Here is a 25783-nt window from a genome sequence, read left to right as displayed (position 1 = left end):
GAGAGCTGCCAACTTCGCCTTGATGCATCCATCGAAGTACAATTTTTTTTTGTTTTACTTGTCTCTTTGCTTGTTTGTACATATGTTTAGCATAATTATAAAATATAATCTATAAAAATGTGGTTTGTCAATCTAATATTCATTATCCTGATCACAAACATGAACACCACTGTCTTGTTGAGCTATTTCCTTCTTTTTTGAAAGTACTGTAACGCATTCAGGTTGCCGAACAACACTATTGCTAGCAAGCTGTGATTTCTTTTGCACCTTCCCGAGGGCTAATTTAGAGGGAAAAAAACTGACATGCAATGGCGTTGGTGTGAGAAACAGACAACTGAGCCTTCCACGCATTCAATCTACGATACTTACTGGTCATTAGAGTGCTTTGGTTAGGAGGAATACATATGTTGTATTGAGAGTCGAAACGTTAAATGCCAGTCGAGAGCTGGCCGATGTGATGAGGAGGAAAAGTGTGTGCGGGTTGTTGGGTTCAAACTGTTTTATCACTGTCTGGATAGAGAGAGGAATGCTGCAAGCTTGATTCTGACAGAAAAGTATGTAAAGAATGTTACAGAGGGGAAATGAAACTCATAGAGGGGTGATGGTTGTCAAGCCAGAAACTGAACGCGTCATCATGAATTTTGTCAGTGGTGGTGCCCCACAGTTGGGACGGGAAGGAAACATTTTGGAGTAAGTTGGATCAGGAGATAGAGAGTAGTCCTCAAGGGCAGAGAGTGTTGATTGGAGGAGACGTCATTGAGCATGTTGGTGAAGGGCATCGAGGCTAGGAGCTGGTGGGTAGGTTGAGTATGAAGGAAAGGAGCTTAGAAAGGCAAATGGTAGTGAATTTTGCTCTGAACAGCTGTAGTGAGTACCTCCATTGTCAAAAGATAGACAAATAACTGACAAGATCGGATGCAGGTGCACATAGGTGGCATTGATTATGAGTAGAAAATGCAAGACGAGAGAGATTTGACATGGAAAGGTGGTGGCAGGAGAGCATAAGAAGAGAAAAAAGGGGTTCAAGTATTCACCAACAAGTATAAATGAATTACATTTTGGAATAAGGTTCTAATTTAACTAAATGTGTGTGTGTATGCGTGTGTGTGCGAGATCATCATAATATAATTATTTCTGAATGGGTACATACAAAAACCTGGGTAGTTTTATCTACCCAAGTGTGGGGTTAGGAAATGTTTTACCCATTTTGGGTTACTTTTGAGCTGAGTCAAAATCCCTAAATCCAATAGAGTTTAATTGATCTACTGCGCCGCTGAGTTAAAAAGCTTTGGTGTGATTGTGCGGACAAATGTAGTTTTTTTTCCACCTGGCTTCCACTCAGCAGATGGGTTGTTTTGCTTCAAATCACATCAACGGATTTCCATCCACCCAACTTCAATTTCCACACGTGGCCAGTTCAGTCTTCACGAGTAGGGTACGCATTACCACTGGGAGAACGTATTCTCTTTGCAAGGTAAGTGAATAATTTTTTTAATACATAAAAATTTGGCCCGCGGTCCTTACATAAGCACCAGAGGTTGTTGTTTCGAACTGAATTTTTTTTCCCCAAATCACTGACCTCTTGGACGACCTTAAAGCCTTGTGGCACATCTGGGCAAGGTTAATTTTTAATATGTGTAGATATGTCATTTTAATAGAACTGAATAAACTTGTTTTCAGTTTTAACTTTTTATTTCCTAATTACAACAGGCTACCGGGGCTACACAATGGCAGGTTATAAAAACAATAAAGTATACTGTTTCAGAAAAATACATCCAATTCATATTTAACACATATGAATTGCACGGACATTTTATCATATTATCAGGTTACAGGGTGCATGAAAGGGTTCAGCATAAAACCGTTTCTATTTTTTGAAGTATAAACCTTTTTTTTGGTGTGCCATTTAATAAATATTAAATAAATAAAAAACTAGATGAACAAATAAATAAATCAATTCGAAAAAGACACAAACAAGCCACACTATGGAAAACCCTCACCCCCCTAGCATTAATAAGGAAGATTCAGACTCTGGCTGGAACATTCCTCACAACTCTGTCACTTAAACACACCTCCTGAAATATGCCTTGAGTCAGTGGGACAAACTTCACCTCAGTCCTGCCAGCACTACAGCACCTTTAATTACACTGAGCTCTCCACACACAGCTCACCCTGTGTATGCTCTGTAAGGTATTCCATGGGTCAACTCTGGCAACCGGCAATCATTCAAAACTTTCAGATTTTCATTTTACTGGAGCATCAATACTAGTTCAAAAGTGTCTCTACTGGCTGCACATGGTACACCAATTGACTGTGAATGAGATATCTCAAGTGCCGGGTTGGTTTCGAACTTGTAACACAAGAGTTTATTGATATAAAGGACTGTTGTACCAATTTGTAATATCATTAGTCCTAAAACAAGGATGTACAGTGTGTTGCTGAATTCCAAATGAACAGAGGACAGAAAAGACATTTAAGCAGTGCAAAGCTTTTAAATTATTCCGTCTCAGTTAGTGTTGACCGAATGACTGTTGGGTAAGTTGAGTGATGCATTTCCTGTTTATCGTTACTGTATGTGCAGAATGATATTGCTGTCTTTGGCCTGCTAGGCAGCACCATGCAAGTTATGGGATTTACCATGAAAGTAAGCTACTGATTTTAACTTTGCAAGATTTCCAACAGAAGGTATATAGGAGTGCAGATTCTGGAGTTGTAACATCAGAGGGGAGTGTGACAATATGTGTTTGCTCCATCCTTTGATTTTTATTAATTGTTAAATAATATAACTGTAATCAGGAAGCTTTACTTACAACACAGCACGACTCATAAGTTTGACAATTACAAAATAAAGTTCCAATGTTCAATGCGAATGTTTGCACAAATTACTGTATGTTTTACTTTAAATCTGAGGCCACGTGTAGATAAGGAAGTGACTGGTGAATGTCTTATGTGTCTAGCACAGACATACATATACAAACTGATGGTGTAGTGGTACACTCGCCAGACTTGTGTGCGGGCAGCGTGGGATCGGTTCCCACTCAGTGACAGTGTGAATGTGGGTGTGAATGCTTGTGCACCTCTATTTGTGCCCTGCAACTGACTGGTGACCAATTCAGATTGTAGTCCGCCTGTCAGCAAATGGTTAGCACGTCCGCAGTGCAGGTCCAGGATTCGATCCTGGGCCCCCGACCTTCCTACGTGTGGAGTTTGCATGTTCTCCTCGTGCCCGTGTGAGATTCCTCCAAGTATTTAGTTTTACTACCACATTGCAAAAACATGCATGGTCGGTTGATTGAACACTCTAACTTGTTCAACTTGGGTGTGCTTGTGAGTAGTGTGCCCTGTGATTTGCTGGCAAACAGTTCAAGGTGGACCCGAAATACTGCCCGAAGACAACTGAGATCAGCTCCATGGCGCCGACGAGCCTCATGAGGTTCAGATAATGGATGGGTGGATGTGTGTGTGTGTGTGTGTGTGTATATATATATATATATATATATATATATATATATATATATATATGTGTGTGTGTGTGTGTGTGTGTGTGTGTGTGTGTGTGTGTGTGTGTATATATATATATATATATATATATATATATATGTACAGTGTCCCATTAACCTAAATTTACGTTTGTGTTTTTTTAAAATACAATATATTGGAAGATAAGTTTTAAAAACGTGCAAAGAATTTAGAACGGAAATGCTAAGATACTGTGAAACTCTTTCACCCTCTCAGTTGTCACCGTCTTTTTAAATGTAGTTATTTTGGGGGGTATGGAGTGGCAGGGTAAAATGAGGACGACCCAATGCAACCAAGGAACAGGATGAGCCTCTTCCCGCTATATAACTGCCCTAATTTCTGTGGCCACTTGGCGCAATCGGCGCTTCTTTATTGATAACAGCTTGCCCCAATTCTACCACTGCAACACGCAGTTAGCTGTTAAGCTATGTCCACAACCCGAAAATATACATTTTCCCTCAAGTGTTATGTGTTTTTCTTTATTTAGGCTACAATGTTTCTGCGGTGTGGAATGAGCAGCGCATGCCGGAAGATAGCAGAGAAACAGGCACCACCACCGCCACATAAATACGTGATGTTGCGGCTAATTACACACCAGTGTGACTCGGAGATTAATATAGTTGTTAGCCACATTGGCTACAAGTTTTCATGACACGGTGATATTGCTTTAATGGTGTAGATTAAGAATGTTTGTGTTGATGATATGAAGAGAAAATACACTTAAAGTAGACAAAAAGGCACATGTGCTTGGATCAATCATAAAATCTCATGTTGTGGTTTGCTCTCAGAGTTCGTGACATATACTTGCAAAGGGAGATGAAGAAAGGAGTTCAACTAACACTACTCTGTTTGTCGTCTACCGTTTCTGAAGGACAAATCAGCTGCTTATTAGCACCTAACACCCTCAGCCAGTTTTATTATGATGATCTATTATTATGTTATTATGCAATGAGAGAAATACATATTAACACACGGCGGTAACGGTGCACTCCACTACTTATTAGAGAATAAAAAAGAAAAACAAATCCTATTACCGTATTTGTCACGCAAAACATCAGTCAAATTAAACACATAGAATTGGTCCCATGAAAACCAATTCAAGCTAGATATTTCCATAAATGTATAAAGCTCCGCTGGACCCCTGCACAGAGTGTAAAAATGTGGTGATGTCCTAGCAAAAGGGGACGTTTGGTTGCCCTAGCCCAGGGGTCGGCAACCCAAAATGTTGAAAGAGCTATATAGGACAAAAAAAAAACAAAAAAACAAAATTTGTCTGGAGCCGCAAAAAAATAGAAGCCTTCTATAAAACTTACAATGAAGCAAATACATGCTGTATGCATGTCGGAGACTGGATTGTCTCTGAATTGTTTGTTATTAATTCCTTTGTTGTGAGTTCACATACGCCCCCATAGAATTTATTTTGTGATTCCCTCGCTTGATTTTTTGTTTTCCCTTTTCTTAGTGTCAGTGAAATGATCATTCATTTCCGTTTTTCGGAGGCTGTCTCTGAACGCCTCTCGAGTTGAACGAGATGAAAGAAGGCACGGAGTCAGACACAGACGTGTCTTTGTTTGTCGAGACTGTTAAAAGCATAAATAAAGTGTACATTTTTTTAAAAAGCCATCATATTTGTCATATTTGTCAGCAACTCCCCAGTGTGTCTTCGGGACCACTGCCTCATGATTATTCATTCATTCATTCATCTTCCGTACCGCTTGATCCTCACTAGGGTCGCGGGGGGTGCTGGAGCCCATCGCAGCCGTCTCCGGGCAGTAGGCGGGGGACACCCTGAATCGGTTGCCAGCCAATCGCAGGGCGCACATAGACGATCGAACCCGGTACCTCTGCACTGTGAAGCCGACGTGCTAACCACTGGACTACCGGGCCGGGCCGCGCCTCATGATTAGTGCACCCACATTAGTTCCTTGCCAAAACCATCATCTAGCCAGTTCATTCGTGTGTTGGGGAACTTCACCATAATTCGTTCTGGTTCATTCATTTCCAATATTTATTCGGGCTTCATTCAGGCAGTGGGAATTCGGGAATGTTTATTCCAACCTCGTCCTATTGTGTTGCTTGTCCTCCCCCCGTGATAGTACTTGTTTGTCCCCTCGTGATAGTTTTTTTCCCCATGTACTAATATTTGCTTGGCCCCGCCGTGAAATTACTTTTTTTTTTAAGATCCCAAAATGCTTTGCTGTGATTAGGGGTCCTTGGCTGAAAAAAATATTTCACAGGGTCCATTCATCCATCTAGCCATCCATCCATCCATTTTTAACACTGCTAACAAGGTTGCAGGAGGGTGCTGGAGCCTATCCCAGCTAACTGTGGGCAAAAGGCGCACTAAACCCTGAACTGGTCACCAGTCAGTTACACAGCACATATTGAGACGAACAACCATTCACACACAAGTCACTTGGACTTGTGTGTGAATGTGTGGACTTGGACGAGTGTACCACTCCTACAGGAAGCATCATTGAAAAAAAGTTGGGAACCACTGAGTCAAGGAATACTGAAAATGGTGAATGCATTTCTCTCTATTTATAAGTTCCATCCATCCATCATCTACCGCTTATCCGGGGCCGGGTCGCGGGGGCAACAGCTTTAGCAGGGAAGCCCAGACTTCCCTCTCCCTAGCTACTTCTTCCAGCTCTCCCCGGGGGATTCCGAGGCGTTCCCAAGCCAGCTGGGTGACGTAGTCTCTCCAGCGTGTCCTGGGTCTTCCTCGGGGTCTCCTCCCGGTGGGACATGCCCGGAACACCTCACCAGGGAGGCGCTCAGGAGGCATCCGAATCAGATGCCCAAGCCACCTCATCTGGCTCCTCTCGATGTGGAGGAGAAGCGGCTCGACTCTGAGCCCCTCCCGGATGACCGAGCTCCTCACCTTATCTCTAAGGGAGAGCCCGGACACCCTGCGGAGAAAACTCATTTCGGCCGCTTGTATCCGGGATCTCGTTCTTTCGGTCACGACCCATAGCTCGTGGCCATAGATGAGGGTTGGGACGTAGATCGACCGGTAAATTGAGAGCTTCGCCCTTTGGCTCAGCTCCTTCTTTACCACGACAGACCGATACAACGTCCGCATCACAGCAGACGCTGCACCGATCCGCCTGTCGATCTCTCGCTCCCTCCTGCCCTCACTCGTGAACAAGACCCCAAGATACTTAAACTCCTCCACTTGGGGTAATATCTCCTCCCCGACCCGGAGGGGGCAATCCACCCTTTTCCGACTGAGGACCATGGTTTCAGATTTGGAGGTGCTGATTTTCATCCCAACCGCTTCACACTCGGCTGCGAAACGCTCCAGTGAGAGTTGTAGAGCCCCGTTTGAAGGAGCCAACAGCACCACATCATCTGCAAAAAGCAGGGATGTAATACTGAGGCCCCCAAAACACACTCCCTCAACGCTTCGGCTGCGCCTAGAAATTCTGTCCATAAAGGTTATGAACAGAATCGGCGACAAAGGGCAGCCTTGGCGGAGTCCTACCCCCACTGGAAACGATTCCGACTTACTGCCGGCAATGCGAACCAAACTCTGACATCGGTGGTATAGTGACCGAACTGCCCGTATCAGGGGGTTCGGTACGCCATACCCACGAAGCACCCCCCACAGAACTCCCCGAGGGACACGGTCAAACGCCTTCTCCAAGTCCACAAAACACATGTAGACTGGTTGGGCGAATTCCCACATACCCTCAAGGACCCTGCTAAGGGTGTAGAGCTGGTCCACTGTTCCACGGCCGGGACGAAAACCACACTGCTCCTCCTCAATCTGAGGCTCGACTTCCTGACGGACCCTCCTCTCCAGCACCCCTGAATAGACCTTACCAGGGAGGCTGAGGAGTGTGATCCCTCTGTAGTTGGAACACACCCTCCGGTCCCCCTTTTTAAAAAGAGGGACTACCACCCCGGTCTGCCAATCCAGAGGCACTCTCCCTGTTGACCACGCGATGTTGTAGAGGCGTGTCAACCAGGACAGCCCCACAACATCCAGAGCCTTGAGGAACTCCGGGCGGATCTCATCCACCCCTGGGGCCTTGCCACCGAGGAGCTTTTTAACCACATCGGTGACTTCAACCACAGAGATAGGAGAGCCCACCTCAGAGTCCCCAGGCTCTGCTTCCTCAAAGGAAGGCGTGTTGGTGGAGTTGAGGAGGTCTTCGAAGTACTCTGCCCACCGGTTCACAACGTCCCGAGTCGAAGTCAGCAGCGCCCCATCCCCACTGTACACAGTGTTAGTGGTGCACTGCTTCCCCCTCCTGAGACGTCGGATGGTGGACCAGAATTTCCTCGAAGCCGTCCGGAAGTCGGCTTCCATGGCCTCACCGAACTCTTCCCACGCTCGGGTTTTTGCCTCGGCGACCACCGAAGCCGCGGTCCGCTTGGCCAGTCGATACCCGTCAGCTGCCTCTGGGGTCCCACAGGCCATAAAGGCTCGATAGGACTCCTTCTTCAGCTTGACGGCATCCCTTACTGCTGGTGTCCACCAGCGAGTACGAGGATTGCCGCCACGACAGGCACCAACCACCTTACGGCCACAACTCAGATTGGCCGCCTCAACAATAGAGGCACGGAACATGGTCCACTCGGACTCAATGTCCCCCGTCTCCCCCGGAACATGGGAAAAGCTCTGTCGGAGGTGGGAGTTGAAACTCCTTCTGACAGGGGATTCCGCCAGACGCTCCCAACAAACCCTCACTATACGTTTGGGTCTGCCAGGACGGACCGGCATCTTCCCCCACCATCGGAGCCTACTCACCACCAGGTGGTGATCAGTTGACAGCTCCGCCCCTCTCTTCACCCGAGTGTCCAGAACATGCGGCCGCAAATCCGATGATACAACTACAAAGTCGATCATCGAACTGCGGCCTAGGGTGTCCTGGTGCCAAGTGCACATATGGACACCCTTATGTTTGAACAAGGTGTTCGTTATGGACAATCCGTGGCGAGCACAGAAGTCCAATAACAAAACACCACTCGGGGTTTGATCGGGGGGGCCGTTCCTCCCAATCACGCCCCTCCAGGTATCACTGTCATTGCCCACGTGAGCATTGAAGTCCCCCAGCAGAACAATGGAGTCCCCAGCAGGAGTACTCTCCAGCACACCCTCCAAGGACTCCAAAAAGGGTGGGTATGCTGAGCTGCTGTTTGGTGCATATGCACAAACAACAGTCAGGACCCGTCCACCCACCCGAAGGCGGAGGGAGGCAACCCTCTCGTCTACCGGTGTGAACCCCAATGTACAGGCACTGAGCCGGGGGGCAATGAGTATGCCCACACCTGCTCTGCGCCTCTCACCGTGAGCAACTCCAGAGTGGAAGAGAGTCCAACCCCTCTCGAGAGAACTGGTACCAGAACCCAGGCTGTGTGTGGAGGCAAGTCCGACTATATCCAGTCGGAAATTCTCTGCCTCACACACCAGCTCGGGCTCCTTCCCTGCCAGAGAGGTGACATTCCATGTCCCAAGAGCTAGCTTCTGCAGCCGAGGATCGGACCGCCAGGGTCCCCGCCTTTGGCTGCCGCCCAGCTCGCATTGCACCCGACCCCTTTGGCCCCTCTCATGGGTGGTGAGCCCATGGGAAGGGGGACACACGTTGCCTCTTCGGGCTGTGCCCGGCCGGGCCCCATGGGTGTAAGCCCGGCCACCAGGCGCCTGCCAACGAGCCCCACCTCCAGGCCTGGCTCCAGAGGGGGGCCCCGGTGACCCGCGTCCGGGCAAGGGAAACCTAGATCCATTTATTTTTGTCGTCATTGGGGTCTTTTGAGCCGTGCTTTGTCTGGCCCCTCACCTTATAAGTTGTAGATCTTTATTTTTTGATAAAAAATTAGGATGCGATTGTCTGGCAACTAGTTCAAGTTGTACCCCACCTATGGCCCGAAGGCAGCTCTGAAAGGCTCCAGCACGGCCATGACCCTCGTGAGGATAATGAGGATCCATTCATTGCGGATCAGACAATGAATGGATGAAATCAACAATACGATAAAAAAAGGTAAATGTAAATTGAACTTTGATTGTAGGTAATGTTTTGAGTTCTGTGTACTTGCCGTGTAGTACTGGCGACTAGCTAGGATCTGAACCAATCTAAATTGTCACCACTTATGCCCAGAAGGTGCTGTAACCGAGTAGTAGCAGTAAGATCATGTCTTCCATCGTGTCAAATGTCACAGTAAGGTGCAGTGGGACAAAATACACGTATACTCCAAAGTTATTTTCCAGGAAAATGTCCTTGAAAACTTGAAGGTTCACTCTGTCTTTTGCATTTGCAATTGCATCTGCATGTGCATTTTAAACCCACAGTGGAAGACAACATTTTCATCCAGGAAAGCCTTGAACTGCGTGTGCGTGACTTTTTTCCGGGACTTTGACATCAGAGGTAACTTTGCGTCTACAATTTGCAAGCCTACTATGATCAAGGTTAAGTTTCCCAACTCATTTCACACACAAGACAGGTATATACATCTATTGTATATATATCTATGTCTCTTATTTTTGTATTCAATGTTACTTCACACTGCAACAATAAAATACACATGTGCAATTGCATGTAGAATTGGTGTGGATCATTTGGCTGGCAGCCAAAAACATCCCTTCGCAACAACCACTGTACACTGCTGCACAGCTGGACTTTGATCAGCCAGCTAACTTTCTATAGCGCCTCATAACCGACGAGCTGGCATCACTAAAAAGGCCACACCACAAAGAAAATGCCGGGTCTGCTTGCGGCAAGGCAAGCGCAGTTAAAACTAAAATTTGGTGTGAAACAAGTAATTAGTTTTATTTTGTACAAGTACCACATACACACACACACACACACACGACTGTGTGTGCAATTTATAGTGTGGAAGGAAAGGAAGGGGAAAGGAAGCATCGCAAGCAGGTTGCAAGATGATGAATGGAAGGAAACCCTGCAGGTTGTTGCTGCGGCATATTAACTGCACAGCAAATCAATCATTTTATCCCCCCCCCTCCCCCTGCCCATCCAGGCCAGTCTGATGGTCAGTCCATGCCTGATACAAGGGCACAGCTCATTGTTCCTGCGGCAAGTGCCCCATTAAAAGGGGTCTGGTGGTGCCTATGGTGAAAATGAATCTGCACACTTACCTTTGTTGCGCAAAGACCGACATGATGCACTTTCTGCTATGTTAGAAGGCAAAAGTGCTAATGTGTTTCTGACGTCACCTCGTTTGGCATCCGCCCCTCCTCCCCGGAAGTAAATCTTTGAATAGTTCATTATTTTAAACTCAGGGGTGCTCAAACTTTTGGAATCGAAGATCGACTTTTCGATCAACCAACCTCCCACGATGGACCCGTTACCATGCACGTGCACGCACATAAACATGCACGCCATGATGAGCGACAGCCTGACACTGAGGCATGCGACGCACTTTTGCAGCCTGTTCACTCTCGTAGCTCACACGTACTGTTTTAAAGTGCTTCCCTCGGCCCTCTAGATTCCTATTCTTTGCCTGTGTCCTCGGAGAATTGTACACGAAACAAACTATGAATGAGAATAATAACGATAAAAGATAGAGCGCAACAGCTCTGATCACAAGTTGCAATTGCAGACTGTTGAGCGCTCACAACTTGCGGTGACACACGTCACGCACCACCGTAGGTTAGAGGATTTACCTGCTTTATTTTATTTTTTAAATACTTTTTGTGAAAATGAGACTGATAGAATGATTCGGGTGCAGTCTACATTAACACACAAAAATATATTACTGACATGCACAAAGACACACAAATGGTTGTTTGTTTTTTCTCTCCTCTAAGCCCCTCGCGATTGAATTGGGACCAGCCCGCGATCTACTGGTCAATCGCGATCGATGTTACGGGCACTCATTTAAAGCATTATTCTGATGCATTTTAAAAGAAAAATTAAAAAGAAACAAGAGACAGACAAAGCTTGGATGGAGTGATAGATAGAGTAGATGCTTCATCCATACGATGAGGGGAAGTCGACTTGCTTGCTTGTTTTTGTTAAAATGTGTGAAATGGGAAAAACTGGACACATTGAGCTTATGAAGGCAACATTTGTGGTATCTTCACACACCACCTCACTCACTTCGCCTCCATCTCTCTCACACACACACACACACACACATTTACCCCCACGCACATACACTTACAGTACACAAACACACACATTCACACAAATGCGCGCACACACCCGCACACTAATTATGATATGACACTTATGGAATTTAAACAGTGAATCTGTGTGTGATTTGGAAGGGAAGTGGAACTCATATTAGCGGTGAGGTAGCATGCAACCAGGGCCACCAAAGCACAGCACCAGAGGACTCTTGACAGACAAGTCAAAGCTCAAACTCCACTTTGTAAATATTATTTAAACCCTTTCATGCACCAATAATGAGAACCTGTATCTTGTTCACATGATAAGATGTCTACTGTAGCTGTCCCTACTGTAGCTGCCCCTGAAATAACATTGCTTCAGTTCAGTTCCTGCAACTCCCCTTGAGAGTAAAATCAGAACCATTTGCTCAGAACGACTGCGGGATTGGAGTCAGGTGGTCCATTGAGCTACTCTACATTATGACAATTTATCCACTTGTTGCAGTGAAGGCTGATTTTTATTTTATTTTTTTAAATCCAGTGTCTCGCCAGACACGCAAACATGTTCAAGGTTCCATGATAAATTCTGGTATACCTTCATGTCTCACCCATAACACCAAAAAATTAATCGCTCCACGATTCAAGTATTTTGGTGTCAAAATTCTGAATTTTGCTGACAAGTGGTTATATTTTCATGCCTGTCAAAGGAAACTGATGGTGCTTAAATTGCACTTTGATGTCCTTTTCATTTATGGTCCAACGAAGGTACCATTCATTCATTCATCTTCCGAGCCGCTTGATCCTCACTAGGGTCGCGGGGGTTGCTGGAGCCTATCCCAGCTGTCTTCGGGTACCAAGCCTGATAATATTGCTCTCATATTGGGATCATATTCTCTAAATGTAAACGGTTATAAGCCATTTGACTTTTTTTAACGGTGTTTTATAAAATAAATAAACACAAAAGTTCTACTTGTTATGTGTGTTTTTAAGACTGATTCGAAAAAACGATCCGATCCATGACTCAAAACTGTGATACGATCCAAAAGTGGAGTTTTTTTAATCCATTGCACCCTTAATTAGAGGTATGCATCTCTCCAATCAAAGCCAATTTTGTATATATCTCTACAAGGGGTGATTCGATTCTGTGGGATTACAATACTACTCAGTGTAGTAATAATCAGTTTGTGAAGGCATTGTTAATGACTACACTTTACTCTTAAAAGACTAAAAGACAATTGAAAGGGGAGTAAATTATTCACTGTAAATCACTAAAGTGGGAGTATATCTTCAGAAATCAAATCAGAATGGATCAGAGTAATCCATTAGACTCTTACCATTGCAATAGGTGCGTGAGGAGGTATTACCTCTGTTCTCATCGAATAAATGTTGGTTGAAATAGTTTGGAGTACAATTAATCCACTTTACTTTGGGTCAAATTTACTCTGAATATTTTACTTCCTTCCAAGTGTAAATCTCACTCGGCTTACACTGGAATCAAATATAGTCCACTTCGAATAAAATGCACAAAATATACTGTGAAATATGAATGAAAAATGTCAGTAGATTGCGTCACAATTCTTGAGGTCGAGATATGTATTTGTCTTTTTTTTCAAGAACGAATTGGTGCATTACCTTGAGTGTCATATATGCTTTGGATGATGTCGTCAGTGTCCAGCGGGTCATCATGGGAAAAGGGATATGTTTTAATGGTTAGGTCAGTCATTAGCTGATATATCCCCTCCACAGTGAAGTAACAGTTCCGCTCCTCCTTGTCGTCTTCATAGATCAGGAAGGCGGTCTTCCATGAGAAGTGCTTGAAAATTGCGCTGAAGGTCTCTGCCATCTTCACATAGGATGGTGCGATGCGCGTGAGGTGGGAGAATTCGGTGTTTTTGTTGCTAAAACCTGCGGCCAATGCACCTGCTGAGATCACCGGAATATTCCAGTGTGACGCCAGTCTCACCACCGCTGCCGCTTCGTACTCGCATACTGGACCCAAAATCAGATCGGGCTTCTTCACGCACGACCTGTCCGCCAAGTGGAAGAGCGCATCATTGACACAATTGGAATTCTCAAAGTGGATGTTGAAATGGAAGTCGGAGTAGGGGGCTCCGGCAGTCTTCAGCTTCAACTGCGCATAACGAATCGCCGGGGCGACCCTCGCGTATGAAAAAAGATAAGTGTCATTTTTGGGCAAATATACCACCACATCTATTTCATCGCTCATGATATTGGTCAGAGCTTGGTTACAGAAGAAAAAAAAGTACACCCACAGCGTGCTGAAAAGTGACATGTTGAAACGCGCGCCTTCAAGTCGCAAGTCTGTGAAACAAAAATTGTTGGCTCAACCGCTTTCCCCTCAAGGCTCCAGTTGCCAGTGCACTTGCAGACGCAAATCGAAAGAACCACGGTGACGAAATACAGTAGTTCAGTTATAATTTACTCTTCAAAAAAAAAAATCTTCCGAAGTGCGTGTTTTATTTTGAATTTAGATGTCCATCGAGAACTCCTCAACCTGTTTTCAAATGATCTTCTCGCCACTTTTTCCTTCCCCGATTACTCAGCCAGTGGTCACCATGCGCACACGCTGACTGTGGCCTGGAGTTTTGAAGCATCATCTTGGGCTCCGTCGTGCGTCATTGGAACGCTCCCCACCTCCTTCTTAAAGCTACAAGGCAGCAATGCCCAGTCAACCCGACAAAACCTGACAAAAACAGTACTCAGTACTGTTAGTGTGTGTGGGGGGGGGGGGGGGGGGGGGGGGGGTGCAGGCGGGATGCTCTCCTTATTCGACTGTTAGCCTTCCTGGTAAAATAGGTGGTGGCTAACTGTAATTAATAGACATTTAATTTCGCATTTTTGTGTGTTTTCTTAATATCAAACTTAATCTGTGAAATATTCTTAAAACCGAATGATCAAAATGTGTGCAACCTCTCACACACACACTCACACATACATGCACACAATCAAGTATTGTATGTCATGATTTATATAGTTATGAATGAATCTGCTGGTTTACAAATGGGGCAGTGGTATGGTGGGAGGGTGTAATTTAATACATTTTGTTTTGTGTCATGTTGCGTGATGGTAATGGACAAGACACAAAGTGTTAAGGGAGCTGATTAGTTGACAAATGGGATCCGGATGACAAGAACAGGTGGAAATAAAACCAAACAAGAAAGAAAAATGCACATGAGGAAACAAAACTATGAAAAAAAACGAAACAGAATCATGACAATGCTCCTCCCCCAAGGGACGGATCCCAGACATCCCAAAGTCAAGTAGTGGCGGCTCCAGGACGTGCGCTGCTGGAACAAAGACGACGAGTAGCAGCTGCAGGCCGTGCACAGCTGGAATAGGATGGCTATGGGATCAGGCATCTGGTCCTACAGGGACAATTTTTGGTCAGACAGTTGCGTGATGGTCGTGGAGACAAAACAGCAGGGAGGCAGGAGAACCAGTGAGTACTGAACAAAATGTATTAATAAAAACACTTTCCGGGGGTCACTGGGGGTCACTGAAAAACGAAATCAAAAGTGATCAAGTCATGATGAGAACAAAATGACAAAACATTAAGAACTACAACACACCACTCACTATGAGAATCAGAAGATGGCATCAACAGAAACAAAACAACATGACAGTAACACAATGATCCGACAAAAACTGACAGAACCGAGGGAACTAAATACAGGCTCACTGATGAAACAACAAGGAACACCTGGACAAGACACAGAGGGTTGAGGGAGCTCATTGGTTGAAAAAAAGGACCCGGATGACAAGAACAGGTGGAAACAAAACCAAATGAGGAAGACAAAAGCACATGAGGAAACAAAACTATGATATCACACCCACACACACACACTGCTTGTGAGTCGCGGGTGTGCTGAAGTGCGGGTGTGCTGAAGCGCATCCCAGCTGACTTCAGGCAGTAGGCGGGTTGCAGCAATCGCAGGGCACACATAGACAAACAACATTTCACACTCAAAATCACACCCAAGAGACAATTTAGAGTGTTCCATTCACCTTGTTTTTGGAATGTGGGCTGGGGGGGTGGCTGGAGTACGCGGAAAAAACCCACGCAGGCACGCGGAGAACATGCAAACTCGAACTCTGCACCTCTGCACTGTGAGGCGGAAGTGCTAACCATTTGACAACCGTGCCTCTTACCGGTAATCTTAATTAATTATTTTTTTGGGGTTTATTTGTGTTGTTTTTGACTAATATTTAAAGTTTGTTTAATACATTTGGGAAATATTTAAATGTGTCAGACATGCAGAAAATGAATCAGAAGGGGCAAACACTTTTTTCAACTCTACTGTAGGTATCAACCGACATGTTACAATAGTGTTGGCATCTTTGTTTGGCGTGGACACGACTGTACAAACAAACAGTATTTTCCTCTAAGGATAAATAAATAATTTGTGACTTTGTTTCTGAAATTTTCTGTCATTTGTTTAATATTGCCTTTTCTTTGTTTTTCAGTGCCAGACACGGAAAAGTGGCAAAATGTTGCTGAGGGAAGTTCCCAGGCAGTACTTTTTTGAATGGGAGATGTAAATATTTGCAATGCAGTGGGAACTGGATCAGCATTAGACAATTAAAAGAAAAATTATCCACACATCCATCCATCCATCCATCCATCCATCGATTATCTGAACCGTTTATCCTCACAAAGTTCATGGGTGTGCTGGAACCTATCCCAGTTGACTTCGGGCTCCAGGCGGGGTACACCCTGTAGTGGTTGCCAGCCAATCGCAGGGCACACAGAAACATGCATCCATCCGCGCTCACACTCAAATCTAGGGACAATTAAGAGTTTTCCAAAAACCTGCCGTGCAATGTGAGAGGAAACATGAGTGCCCGGAGAAAACCCACCATGGCATGGAGAGAACATCCAAACGTCACACGAGAAGACCGGAGCCTGGAATCGAACCCTGGACATCTGTCCTGTGAGGCGGACATGCTCACCAGTCGCTCACTGTACCACAGACGCCTCAACGATATTTACCTATCACGAGTGTACAACAACAACAATTTTGCTCAGCTCAATCTGGTCAAGCACTCGGGGGTGGGAGTTGAAGGGGTAAATCTAAGGTAATTAAAAGGGTGGCCCATCCTGACTCCTGCTGATGAATTCCACTTCACTTTCTTCTGTTTTTGCCATCAATATGCGTGCAACAAGAATCATAAAATGTGCAAAACATATATGTGCTTTCTACATCGCCGTTTGTTTGCATTCGTCACTTCCGCTCTTGTCTCGTGCACCGGAGTTAATAACGAGTCCAGCCCCACCCAATGATTTTCCCAAGACTTTTGGTCATTCAGAGCAATGGCTATCCAAATTTTTACAGAAAAAATACTCGAGTAACATTAAAATACAGTATTGTTGTAGGACCATGTGTTCATTAAAATGAGGTTGAGGTTTTAGTTCAAACATTAACATTGTGCTTAAATATCAGAAAAAAACCTTCAAGAAAAATTAAATTAAAATATATTGCACATTAAAAGTGTACTTAAGTATATATATATTTTTTTATCCTGGACTTAAATTATCCTCGGAAGAGGATAGTTTGAGCGTGGGTTTTTTTTTCCGCTCCCTACCCAGCGTTTTCCTTTCTGAATTCTGATTGTAATTTCCCCATTGCGGGACAAATAAAGGATATCTTAATCTTCATCTTAATGTTTGAAAACAAATTGTTACGAAAAAAGAACGTAAATAAATGTTTTTAGGTAAACAGTAACTCATCTTTACGTCACAAATGTACTGTCTTGGATTAAAAAACATTGAAATCACAATCACAATTTAAACATTTAAACAGCTTCAAACAACAAATGTTATGTGTTGTGTTTATTATTTTACTTTGTTAACTGTTTTGTTAAGCGCTTTGTTACAGCGGCCGCTGTTGTGAAAGCACTATATAAATCAGCATGTATTGTATTTAATTCAGTAATTATTTCACTTACCACTAGAGGGCGCCAATTTGAGAATTAAAGACCTACCGGTATTTTAGAATACATCACAGTTCATAGAGTCGATAGGGATTCTAATACAAAATGCAATGTATAAATTGTATTAAAAAATAGAGCAGTTTGTTTGTCCAACTTGCAGTCCCTGGTCGGACCTTATTTGGATTTTTTTTTCTGTTTGACAAATGAACTAGAATCTGAATTTGTGTTGAAGTTTTGCATACATATCCATGCTGTTTGTACAAACCCCAATTCCGATTCAGGTGGGACGTTGTGTCATACATAAATAAATGCAATGCAGAGCAATGATTTGCAAATCATTCACATCTTAAATTTAATTGCCGACACCACAAAGACAAGATATTTAATCTTCAAACTGATAAACATGTTTTTTGGGCAAATATTCGCTCATTTTGAATTTGATGCCTGTGACATGTTCCCAAAAAGCTTGTACAGGAGCATGTTTACCACTGTGTTACATCACCTTTCCTTTAAACAACACTCAATAAGTCTTTGGAAACTGAGGACACTAAGGGCTCTATATTCGCAGAAAGCGAAGGTTTGCTCGCAAGTAAAAACTGGCGTATCCTGATTTTCATGCTGAACATTTGAAGGAGTGAAATATCCTGCTTGAAGTCAAGAGGTATATTTGTATTTCTGAAATATTTAAGATTTCCCTTTTTGACATTTCTCAAAATCACTCTGATTACTATAACTTAGTAATGAGGTCTTTTTTGTTTGTTTGTTCGTTTTTTGTTGTTTTTTTTTTGTGGAGGCAGACGGGATGATAAAGAGATGTAAAATGCCCATTTAGAAAGAGTATAGGTTAAATAACTGTCTTCAATCAGGCTATAAACTTTAAGGGTCAAAATGTTTTTATATTCAATACATTATGTTGAAATCAGCGGCAATTGGTGAGCACGTCAACCTCACAGTGCAGAGGTGCAGGGTTCCATTCTAGCTCAAGCCGTCCTGTGTAGTGTGCAAGCTCTCCCCGTGCCTGCGTGGGTTTTATCCGCTGACTCCGGTTTCCTCCAACATTCCAAAAATATGCGTGGCAGGTTAATGGAACACTCTCAATTGTCTGTAGGTGTGAGTGTGAGCACGGCTGGTTGTTGATATATGTCTGCCCTGTGATTGGCTGGCAACCGGTTCAGGGTGTCCCCCGACTACTGCCAGAAGACAGCTGGCTCCAGCGCGACCCTTGTGAGGATAAAATAATGGATGGATGGATGGATGTTGAAATCAGTCTTCAGAGTGCTTAGATAAATGGTAGGATTGAACAGGTCATTGTTTCTGTTGATGACCTGTTTGACAATTTGTACAGTCCGTACAATGGGAGACTGTGCAAAATGCACAAGGTAGGCTCCATTGTAAGTAACCCTCTAAACAATGTCGAGACTAATGTATGATTTTACACAATTGTTAAGTAATCTAATAGAGCCTTTTGTCATATAGTGCAGGTTTAGTTTACATTCCCAGATTGAAAAAAAATAAAATAATGGAGAGCCAGAATTCTTTTTTTTTTTTTTTTTTTTGCTTCCCATATCTAAAACAAGCTTCCCGAGAATTGCAGGAATGGTGATACGGTAGATTCCTTTCAAACACAAAACAAAACATAATTTCAGAAATGCTTGTTATTAAATCATCTGAAACAGCAATTTTGCCTCAACTATTTAGTTTGTTGGTTTTTGGGAGGTTGGGTCAGGCACTTACTTGTATTATAGAACATAGAGGATCAAGTATTATTTAGATCCTCGCACAAATATGGTCACATTTAATTTCACATTTGACCTCCGCCTAGCCGATTGAACACTGTTTTTGTTTTGGGAATGTTTTTTTTCTAACAGGACAGTTGACAATAGTTTACCGCAAGATTTGCTCTCAATTTCAAGCTGTCAACTGTCCACTTCAACCTCACCTGACAACCTAGTAGATCGAAGTAGCACATGGCATGCATCCATTTGTTGATTATTATTTGTCTGTGTTTATAGACGGAAATTCGATTCAAATTTAAGGGTGTTACGAACTCGGGTAAACCGAGTTAGGGAGGGGGATCCAAAAAACGTAGACAAAAACAAGGTCTCCGATGTAAAGACAATTTAATGTCCAAATCGAATCGGAAATAAGCGAGAACATAAAGCGCTGGTCCACAATGAGGACCAGGAGGTAAATCAAAAACGACTAACAAAAGGAGCTTGCACAAAAGAGCAAGAAAAGGAAAGTAAAGCCACAAACTACGAACGAAAAACTATGTTACACTTTGTACACGCGAGAAAAGCCAGATCATCAAAACAAAATGGTACTTACACACAAACTTGGTACCGAGACTACACGCGAAAACACGACGAGGTCAAAAGCCACTAGTCAATGAGCAACGAGGTAAGCAATGCCATAAACAATACTCCCACAACAGGTGTCGAACGTAGGAGTCCTTAAATAGTGTCTCTATTGATTAATGATTGCCAGCAGGTGTGCTAGAGAGACCGCTCCTGCCACCTGCTGGCCAGACCGAAAAACCGAAATGTGACAGTACCCCCCCCTCAACGGACGCCTCCTGGCGGACCACCCGGCTTCGACGGGTGCGCTGCATGGAATGCCCGAAGCAGGGACGGGTCTAAGATCCAGGAGCCGGGGACCCACTGCCGATCCTCTGGGCCGTAGCCTTCCCAGTCAACCAAATACTGAAAACCCCTACCCCTGCGCCGAGAGTCCAAGATTTCACGCACGGTGTACACTGGTTCACCGTCAACGATTTGTGGAGGAGGCGGCGACGTGGGCGGAGGAGCCAGGGGACTGGTGGCCACCGGCTTCAACAGGGAAACATGGAACACGGGGTGGACCTTCATGGTGGGCGGCAGTCGGAGCTTGACGGAGACGGGGCTGAGGACCGAGTCCACCTCGAACGGTCCAGTGAAGCGTGGCCCCAACTTGCGAGATGTACCTGCGAGTCGTAGATCCTTAGTTGCCAGCCACACCTTCTGTCCCACCTGATAGCTGGGTGCTGGGCGTCGGCGACGGTCAGCGATCTGCCGGTTCCGCTGAGCCGTGCGTGAGAGTGCTGCTCTGGTCTCCTTCCATACGCGATGGGCCCGTCGTAGATGCAGCTGTATGGAAGGGAGTTCCACCTGACCCTCCTGAGAAGGAAACAGAGGAGGTTGATAACCATATGCTGCCATGAAAGGAGACCGACCGGTCGCTGATGAGACGAGGGTGTTGTGGGCGTATTCCACCCAAGGCAGGTGGACCGACCACGAGGAGGGGCGATCGAGGCAAACGCAGCGCAGAGCTGCCTCCAAATCTTGGTTCATGCGCTCCGTTTGACCATTGGACTGTGGGTGGTATCCGGAAGACAGACTCGCCGTGGCCCCCATGGCCTGGCAGAAACGTTTCCATACCCTGGAGATGAATTGAGGGCCCCGGTCTGACACAATGTCCACCGGAATTCCATGAAGACGGAAGACGCGTCTCACTAGGAGGTCGGCGGTTTCCTGAGCAGAGGGCAGTTTGGACAACGCAACAAAATGGGCAGATTTAGAGAAGCGGTCAACTATGGTGAGTATGACGGATTTTCCCCGGGAAGGAGGCAGGCCGGTGACAAAATCCAGGGAAATGTGGGACCATGGTCGAGAAGGGGTAGGCAGCGGTTGCAGCAAACCAGCCGGCAGTTGGTGGGACGCCTTACTGCATGCGCAGGTGGAACAGGCCTTGATATAGTCCTGGGTATCCTTGCGTAGCTCCGGCCACCAAAACCGCTGCGACACGAGGTCCAAGGTCCGGTTCACCCCTGGATGGCATGCCAACTTAGAAGTGTGCCCCCACTGTAACACCTCTGCGCGCAGAGGTGGGGGCACAAACAGTCTCCCGGTCGGACAACCAGCCGGGACTTGAACTCCGTTCTGGGCCTCCTTGACCTTACGTTCAACGGCCCACCTCAGTGCCCCCACGATACAATGGTCCGGAACAATGCTTTGGGGTTCGTTGTCCTTCTCCGCAGGGTCATGGATGCGGGAGAGTGCATCCGGTCTAATGTTCTTAGAGCCCGGGCAGTAGGTGAGCGTGAAGTTGAAGCGAGTGAGGAGAAGCGCCCACCGTGCTTGGCGGGAGTTTAGCCTCTTGGCTGACCGGATGTAGGCAAGGTTCTTGTGATCAGTGTACACCATGAATGGCTCTTCAGTGCCTTCGAGCCAATGTCGCCATTCTTGCATTGCAAATATGACGGCTAGCAGTTCACGGTTCCCCACGTCGTAGTTGGCTTCTGCTGGGCTGAAGCGACGAGAGAAAAAGGCGCAGGGGTGAAGTCTTTGGTTGACTGGGGATCGCTGCGATAAGACGGCCCCCACGCCGGACTCCGACGCGTCCACCTCAACGACGAACGGATAGGAGGGGTTAGGATGCTGTAATACTGGAGGGTTCGTGAAGGCTTTCTTTAATTCGGCGAACGCATGGTCAGCATCAGTGTCCCACCTAAAGGGGATCTTGACAGAGGTTAACCGGGTCAGAGGCAGGGCTTTCTGGCTGTAGTTGCGAATGAAGCGACGGTAAAAATTAGCGAAACCTAGGAAACGTTGCAACTGCTTTCTATTGGTCGGAGTGGGGCAGTCTACTACGGCCTTAACTTTGGCTTCGTCAGCTCTCAGCTGACCCTTCTCGATAATAAAACCCAGAAAAGAGATGGACTCAACGTGAAACTCGCACTTTTCTGCTTTTACGAATAACCGGTTTTCTAGTAGACGCTGCAAAACCAGCCTGACATGGTGTTGATGTTCTGCTAGAGTCCGAGAAAAAATTAAGATGTCATCTAAATAAACAAAACAAAACAGGTTCAGAAAATCTCTTAATACGTCATTAATGAGACACTGAAATACCGCGGGCGCGTTCGTTAGCCCAAATGGCATGACCAGGTATTCGAAGTGCCCTAATGGGGTCTTGAATGCTGATTTCCATTCGTCCCCCTCACGAATACGGACCAGATGGTAAGCGCTTCGTAAATCGAGTTTGGAGAATATAGTGGCGGATTGGAGGGGGGCGAACGCTGAATCTAATAACGGAAGTGGGTATTTGTTCTTGATGGTGATTTCGTTCAGGCCCCGATAATCAACACACGGGCGTAACGTCTTGTCTTTCTTCTCAATAAAGAAGAATCCGGCCCCCAGTGGGGATTTAGACGGCCGAATGAGGCCAGCCGCGAGTGAACTATCAATATATTCTCTCAGCGCCTCTTGTTCCGGCTGAGAGACCTGATATAAACGGGAATTCGGGAGTGGGGCGTTATCCATCAGGTCGATGGCGCAGTCGTACGGCCGGTGAGGCGGCAATGACTGGGCACGGTCTTTACTAAACACTGGGCGCATGTCATGGTAAATACGCGGAACTTTGTCCAAACAAATAATTTCTGGTGGCTCGTTACGGGTCGGCCCTCTCTTTTCTGCCGCCGAGCGCAAACAGTGAGTATAGCAAAATGCGCTCCAACTCTCGATTGCCGGACGTTCCCAGGAAATGACAGGGTTGTGTTCGCGCAGCCACGGCAACCCCAACACTAACGGTACGGATCGAGACCGCATGATATAGAATCTACGGTATTCAATGTGATTGCCTGATAATTTTAGTTTCACCGGCGCTGTGATCTCTTTCACTTCCGCCAGGAGTCGCCCGTCAAGATCGTGAACCCACTTTGTCTCTCTTAGGACCTCAACCTGGCAACCCAGTTCCTTAGCTAGGCTGGGGTCTACAAAACAATTGTCCACCCCAGAGTCCACCAAGGCCCGAACAGAAATGACCCGTAACGGACCATAAAGAGTTCCGTCCAACTCGAGTCTTGGTGGATGTCCAGGATGGACCTCCTCCCGTCTCGACTCACGTGACGCAGTATCGGGCACAAACTCACAGTTTTCGGGGCGCCCGGAAGGGCGGGCCGGTGTCGAGGAATAGTTGGAAACCCGGTGTCCAGGTTGGCCGCAGTAGAAGCTGGCTCGATCCCGAATCCGCTGCTCTCTCTCCGCTGGTCCCAGGCGTCCGCCTCCCAGCTGCATGGGCTCCTCCTCTGCGTCGGCTGGATCGGAACACGAATGACGCTCGGGTCCGGGTGGTCGCCAGGACTCGTGCTCAGCCGGCCGACGACCCGTACGTCGGGGTGGAACACGGGTAGTTCCTCGCTCTTCTATACGTTCCCTCTCACGCTCTCGCATGCGGTTGTCCACAATGAGGGCCAAATCGATGAGCTCCTCCAAGTTGTTGCTATCGTCGCGGGTTGCCAGTTCGTCCTTTAACGCAGCACTTAACCCGCGGCGAAACAAACCACACAGGGCGCGGTCCCCGTAACCGCTACGGGCGGCCAAAATGCGAAATGAGATGGAATATTCGGCAACGGATTGTCGTCCTTGCCGAATAGCTAATAGCCGACCTTCGGCCTCCCTTCCCATAACCGGATGTTGAAATACGCGACGGAACGCGGCGACAAACTCTGGGTAGGAAGACCGAAGCCCGGGTTGAGCATTGCTGATCTCTACTGCCCAAGACGCCGCCTGACCAGTCAACAGGCTCATAATAAACGCCACCTTCGTGCTATCTCTTTCGTACGTAGCTGGTTGTTGGTCGAATATTAGAGAGCACTGGTGTAAAAATTGCTTGCAGAGAGCCTGCTCTCCCCCGTAGCGAGGGGGATGGGGGAGATTGGGCTCTCGCCCCATGATCAGGGAAGAGGGTGTCCTGGATGAAGCCGCCGGGACCCTTGGGGGGTGGCGTTTCTCGGGGGGTCGCGTGTTCCCCTTGGGAACACAATATTTCCAGCCGCTGGGCTAGGACGGCGACTGCCTCCCGGAGCTCCGTGAGCTCCTGTTGTTGCTGGCCCACTAATTGCCCCTGGCTGGTCAAGGCGGTCATGATCTTGTTAATGTCTACAGGATCCATTTTGGTGGGAGTATTCTGTTACGAACTCGGGTAAACCGAGTTAGGGAGGGGGATCCAAAAAACGTAGACAAAAACAAGGTCTCCGATGTAAAGACAATTTAATGTCCAAATCGAATCGGAAATAAGCGAGAACATAAAGCGCTGGTCCACAATGAGGACCAGGAGGTAAATCAAAAACGACTAACAAAAGGAGCTTGCACAAAAGAGCAAGAAAAGGAAAGTAAAGCCACAAACTACGAACGAAAAACTATGTTACACTTTGTACACGCGAGAAAAGCCAGATCATCAAAACAAAATGGTACTTACACACAAACTTGGTACCGAGACTACACGCGAAAACACGACGAGGTCAAAAGCCACTAGTCAATGAGCAACGAGGTAAGCAATGCCATAAACAATACTCCCACAACAGGTGTCGAACGTAGGAGTCCTTAAATAGTGTCTCTATTGATTAATGATTGCCAGCAGGTGTGCTAGAGAGACCGCTCCTGCCACCTGCTGGCCAGACCGAAAAACCGAAATGTGACAAAGGGTCTCTTGGGATTCTTGTTTTTGCTAATGAAATCTCTTTTCCTATCTTATCCGAGTGAGATTAGCTGGAAGTAGTTGGAGAACAGGATTGTTTGAATTCTACAAATGTTTAGAAAAGGTGCCTGGATGCAACCCTTAACCCCCTTTAGCATAGGTTACCCATGACGAATACACCCTTTATGAAAGGATATTACCCACGACTCTGTATGGCAGCAACAATTACCGGTACTTCACGCTCAAGACTTTTTAAAAAAATGCTTATATGCTCCCCGTGCCAGTGTGGATTTTCTCAGGGTACTTTCAAGTACTTTCCTCCCAGATTCCAAGAACATGCCAGGTAGGTTAATAGATCTCTCTAAATTGTCCATCGGTGTGATTGTGAGTGTGAATGGTTGCTTGTCTATGTGTGCACTGTGATTGGCTGGCAACCTATTCAGGGTGATGGCTGGGATAGCTTCGAGCACACCCGCGACCCTTGTGAGGATAAGTGGCAAACATAATGGATGGATGAATTAAAAAAAAACACTCATTCAAAAAATAGTGATCAGACTTTCTTTTTGTCACATGTGGATAGTCAGTACTGCTATCCAGTCATCCATCCATCCATTTACTTATCCGGTTTTATCCTCACAAGGGTCACGGGGGGTGCTGGAGCCTATTCCAGATGTCTTCGGACAGTAGGCGGGGGACACCCTGAACCGGTTGCCAGCCATTCGCAGGGCAGTCAGTGAGGCTAATAAATACCGTATATTTTCAAAGCAAAAGAGTAAATGTGGT

At 46.0% G+C, this 25783-nt stretch overlaps 1 protein-coding gene across 1 annotated transcript in view; it reads right to left on the bottom strand.

Moving 5' to 3' along the window:
• The window catches only part of npr3 (natriuretic peptide receptor 3), a 29841-nt gene extending 15544 nt beyond the window's left edge, over nucleotides 1–14297 (bottom strand). Inside the window, exon 1 of the mRNA XM_052068264.1 lies at nucleotides 13229–14297. Within this exon, the coding sequence (XP_051924224.1) occupies nucleotides 13229–13889 (661 nt within the window). The 5' untranslated portion in view covers nucleotides 13890–14297. The remainder of the gene's footprint in view (nucleotides 1–13228) is intronic.
• Between the last annotated feature and the right edge of the window lie 11486 nt (nucleotides 14298–25783).

Source organism: Hippocampus zosterae, chromosome 6 (assembly GCF_025434085.1).
Source record: "Hippocampus zosterae strain Florida chromosome 6, ASM2543408v3, whole genome shotgun sequence".
Classification (NCBI taxonomy): Eukaryota; Metazoa; Chordata; class Actinopteri; order Syngnathiformes; family Syngnathidae; genus Hippocampus; species Hippocampus zosterae.
This window is presented reverse-complemented; position numbering and strand designations above follow the sequence as displayed.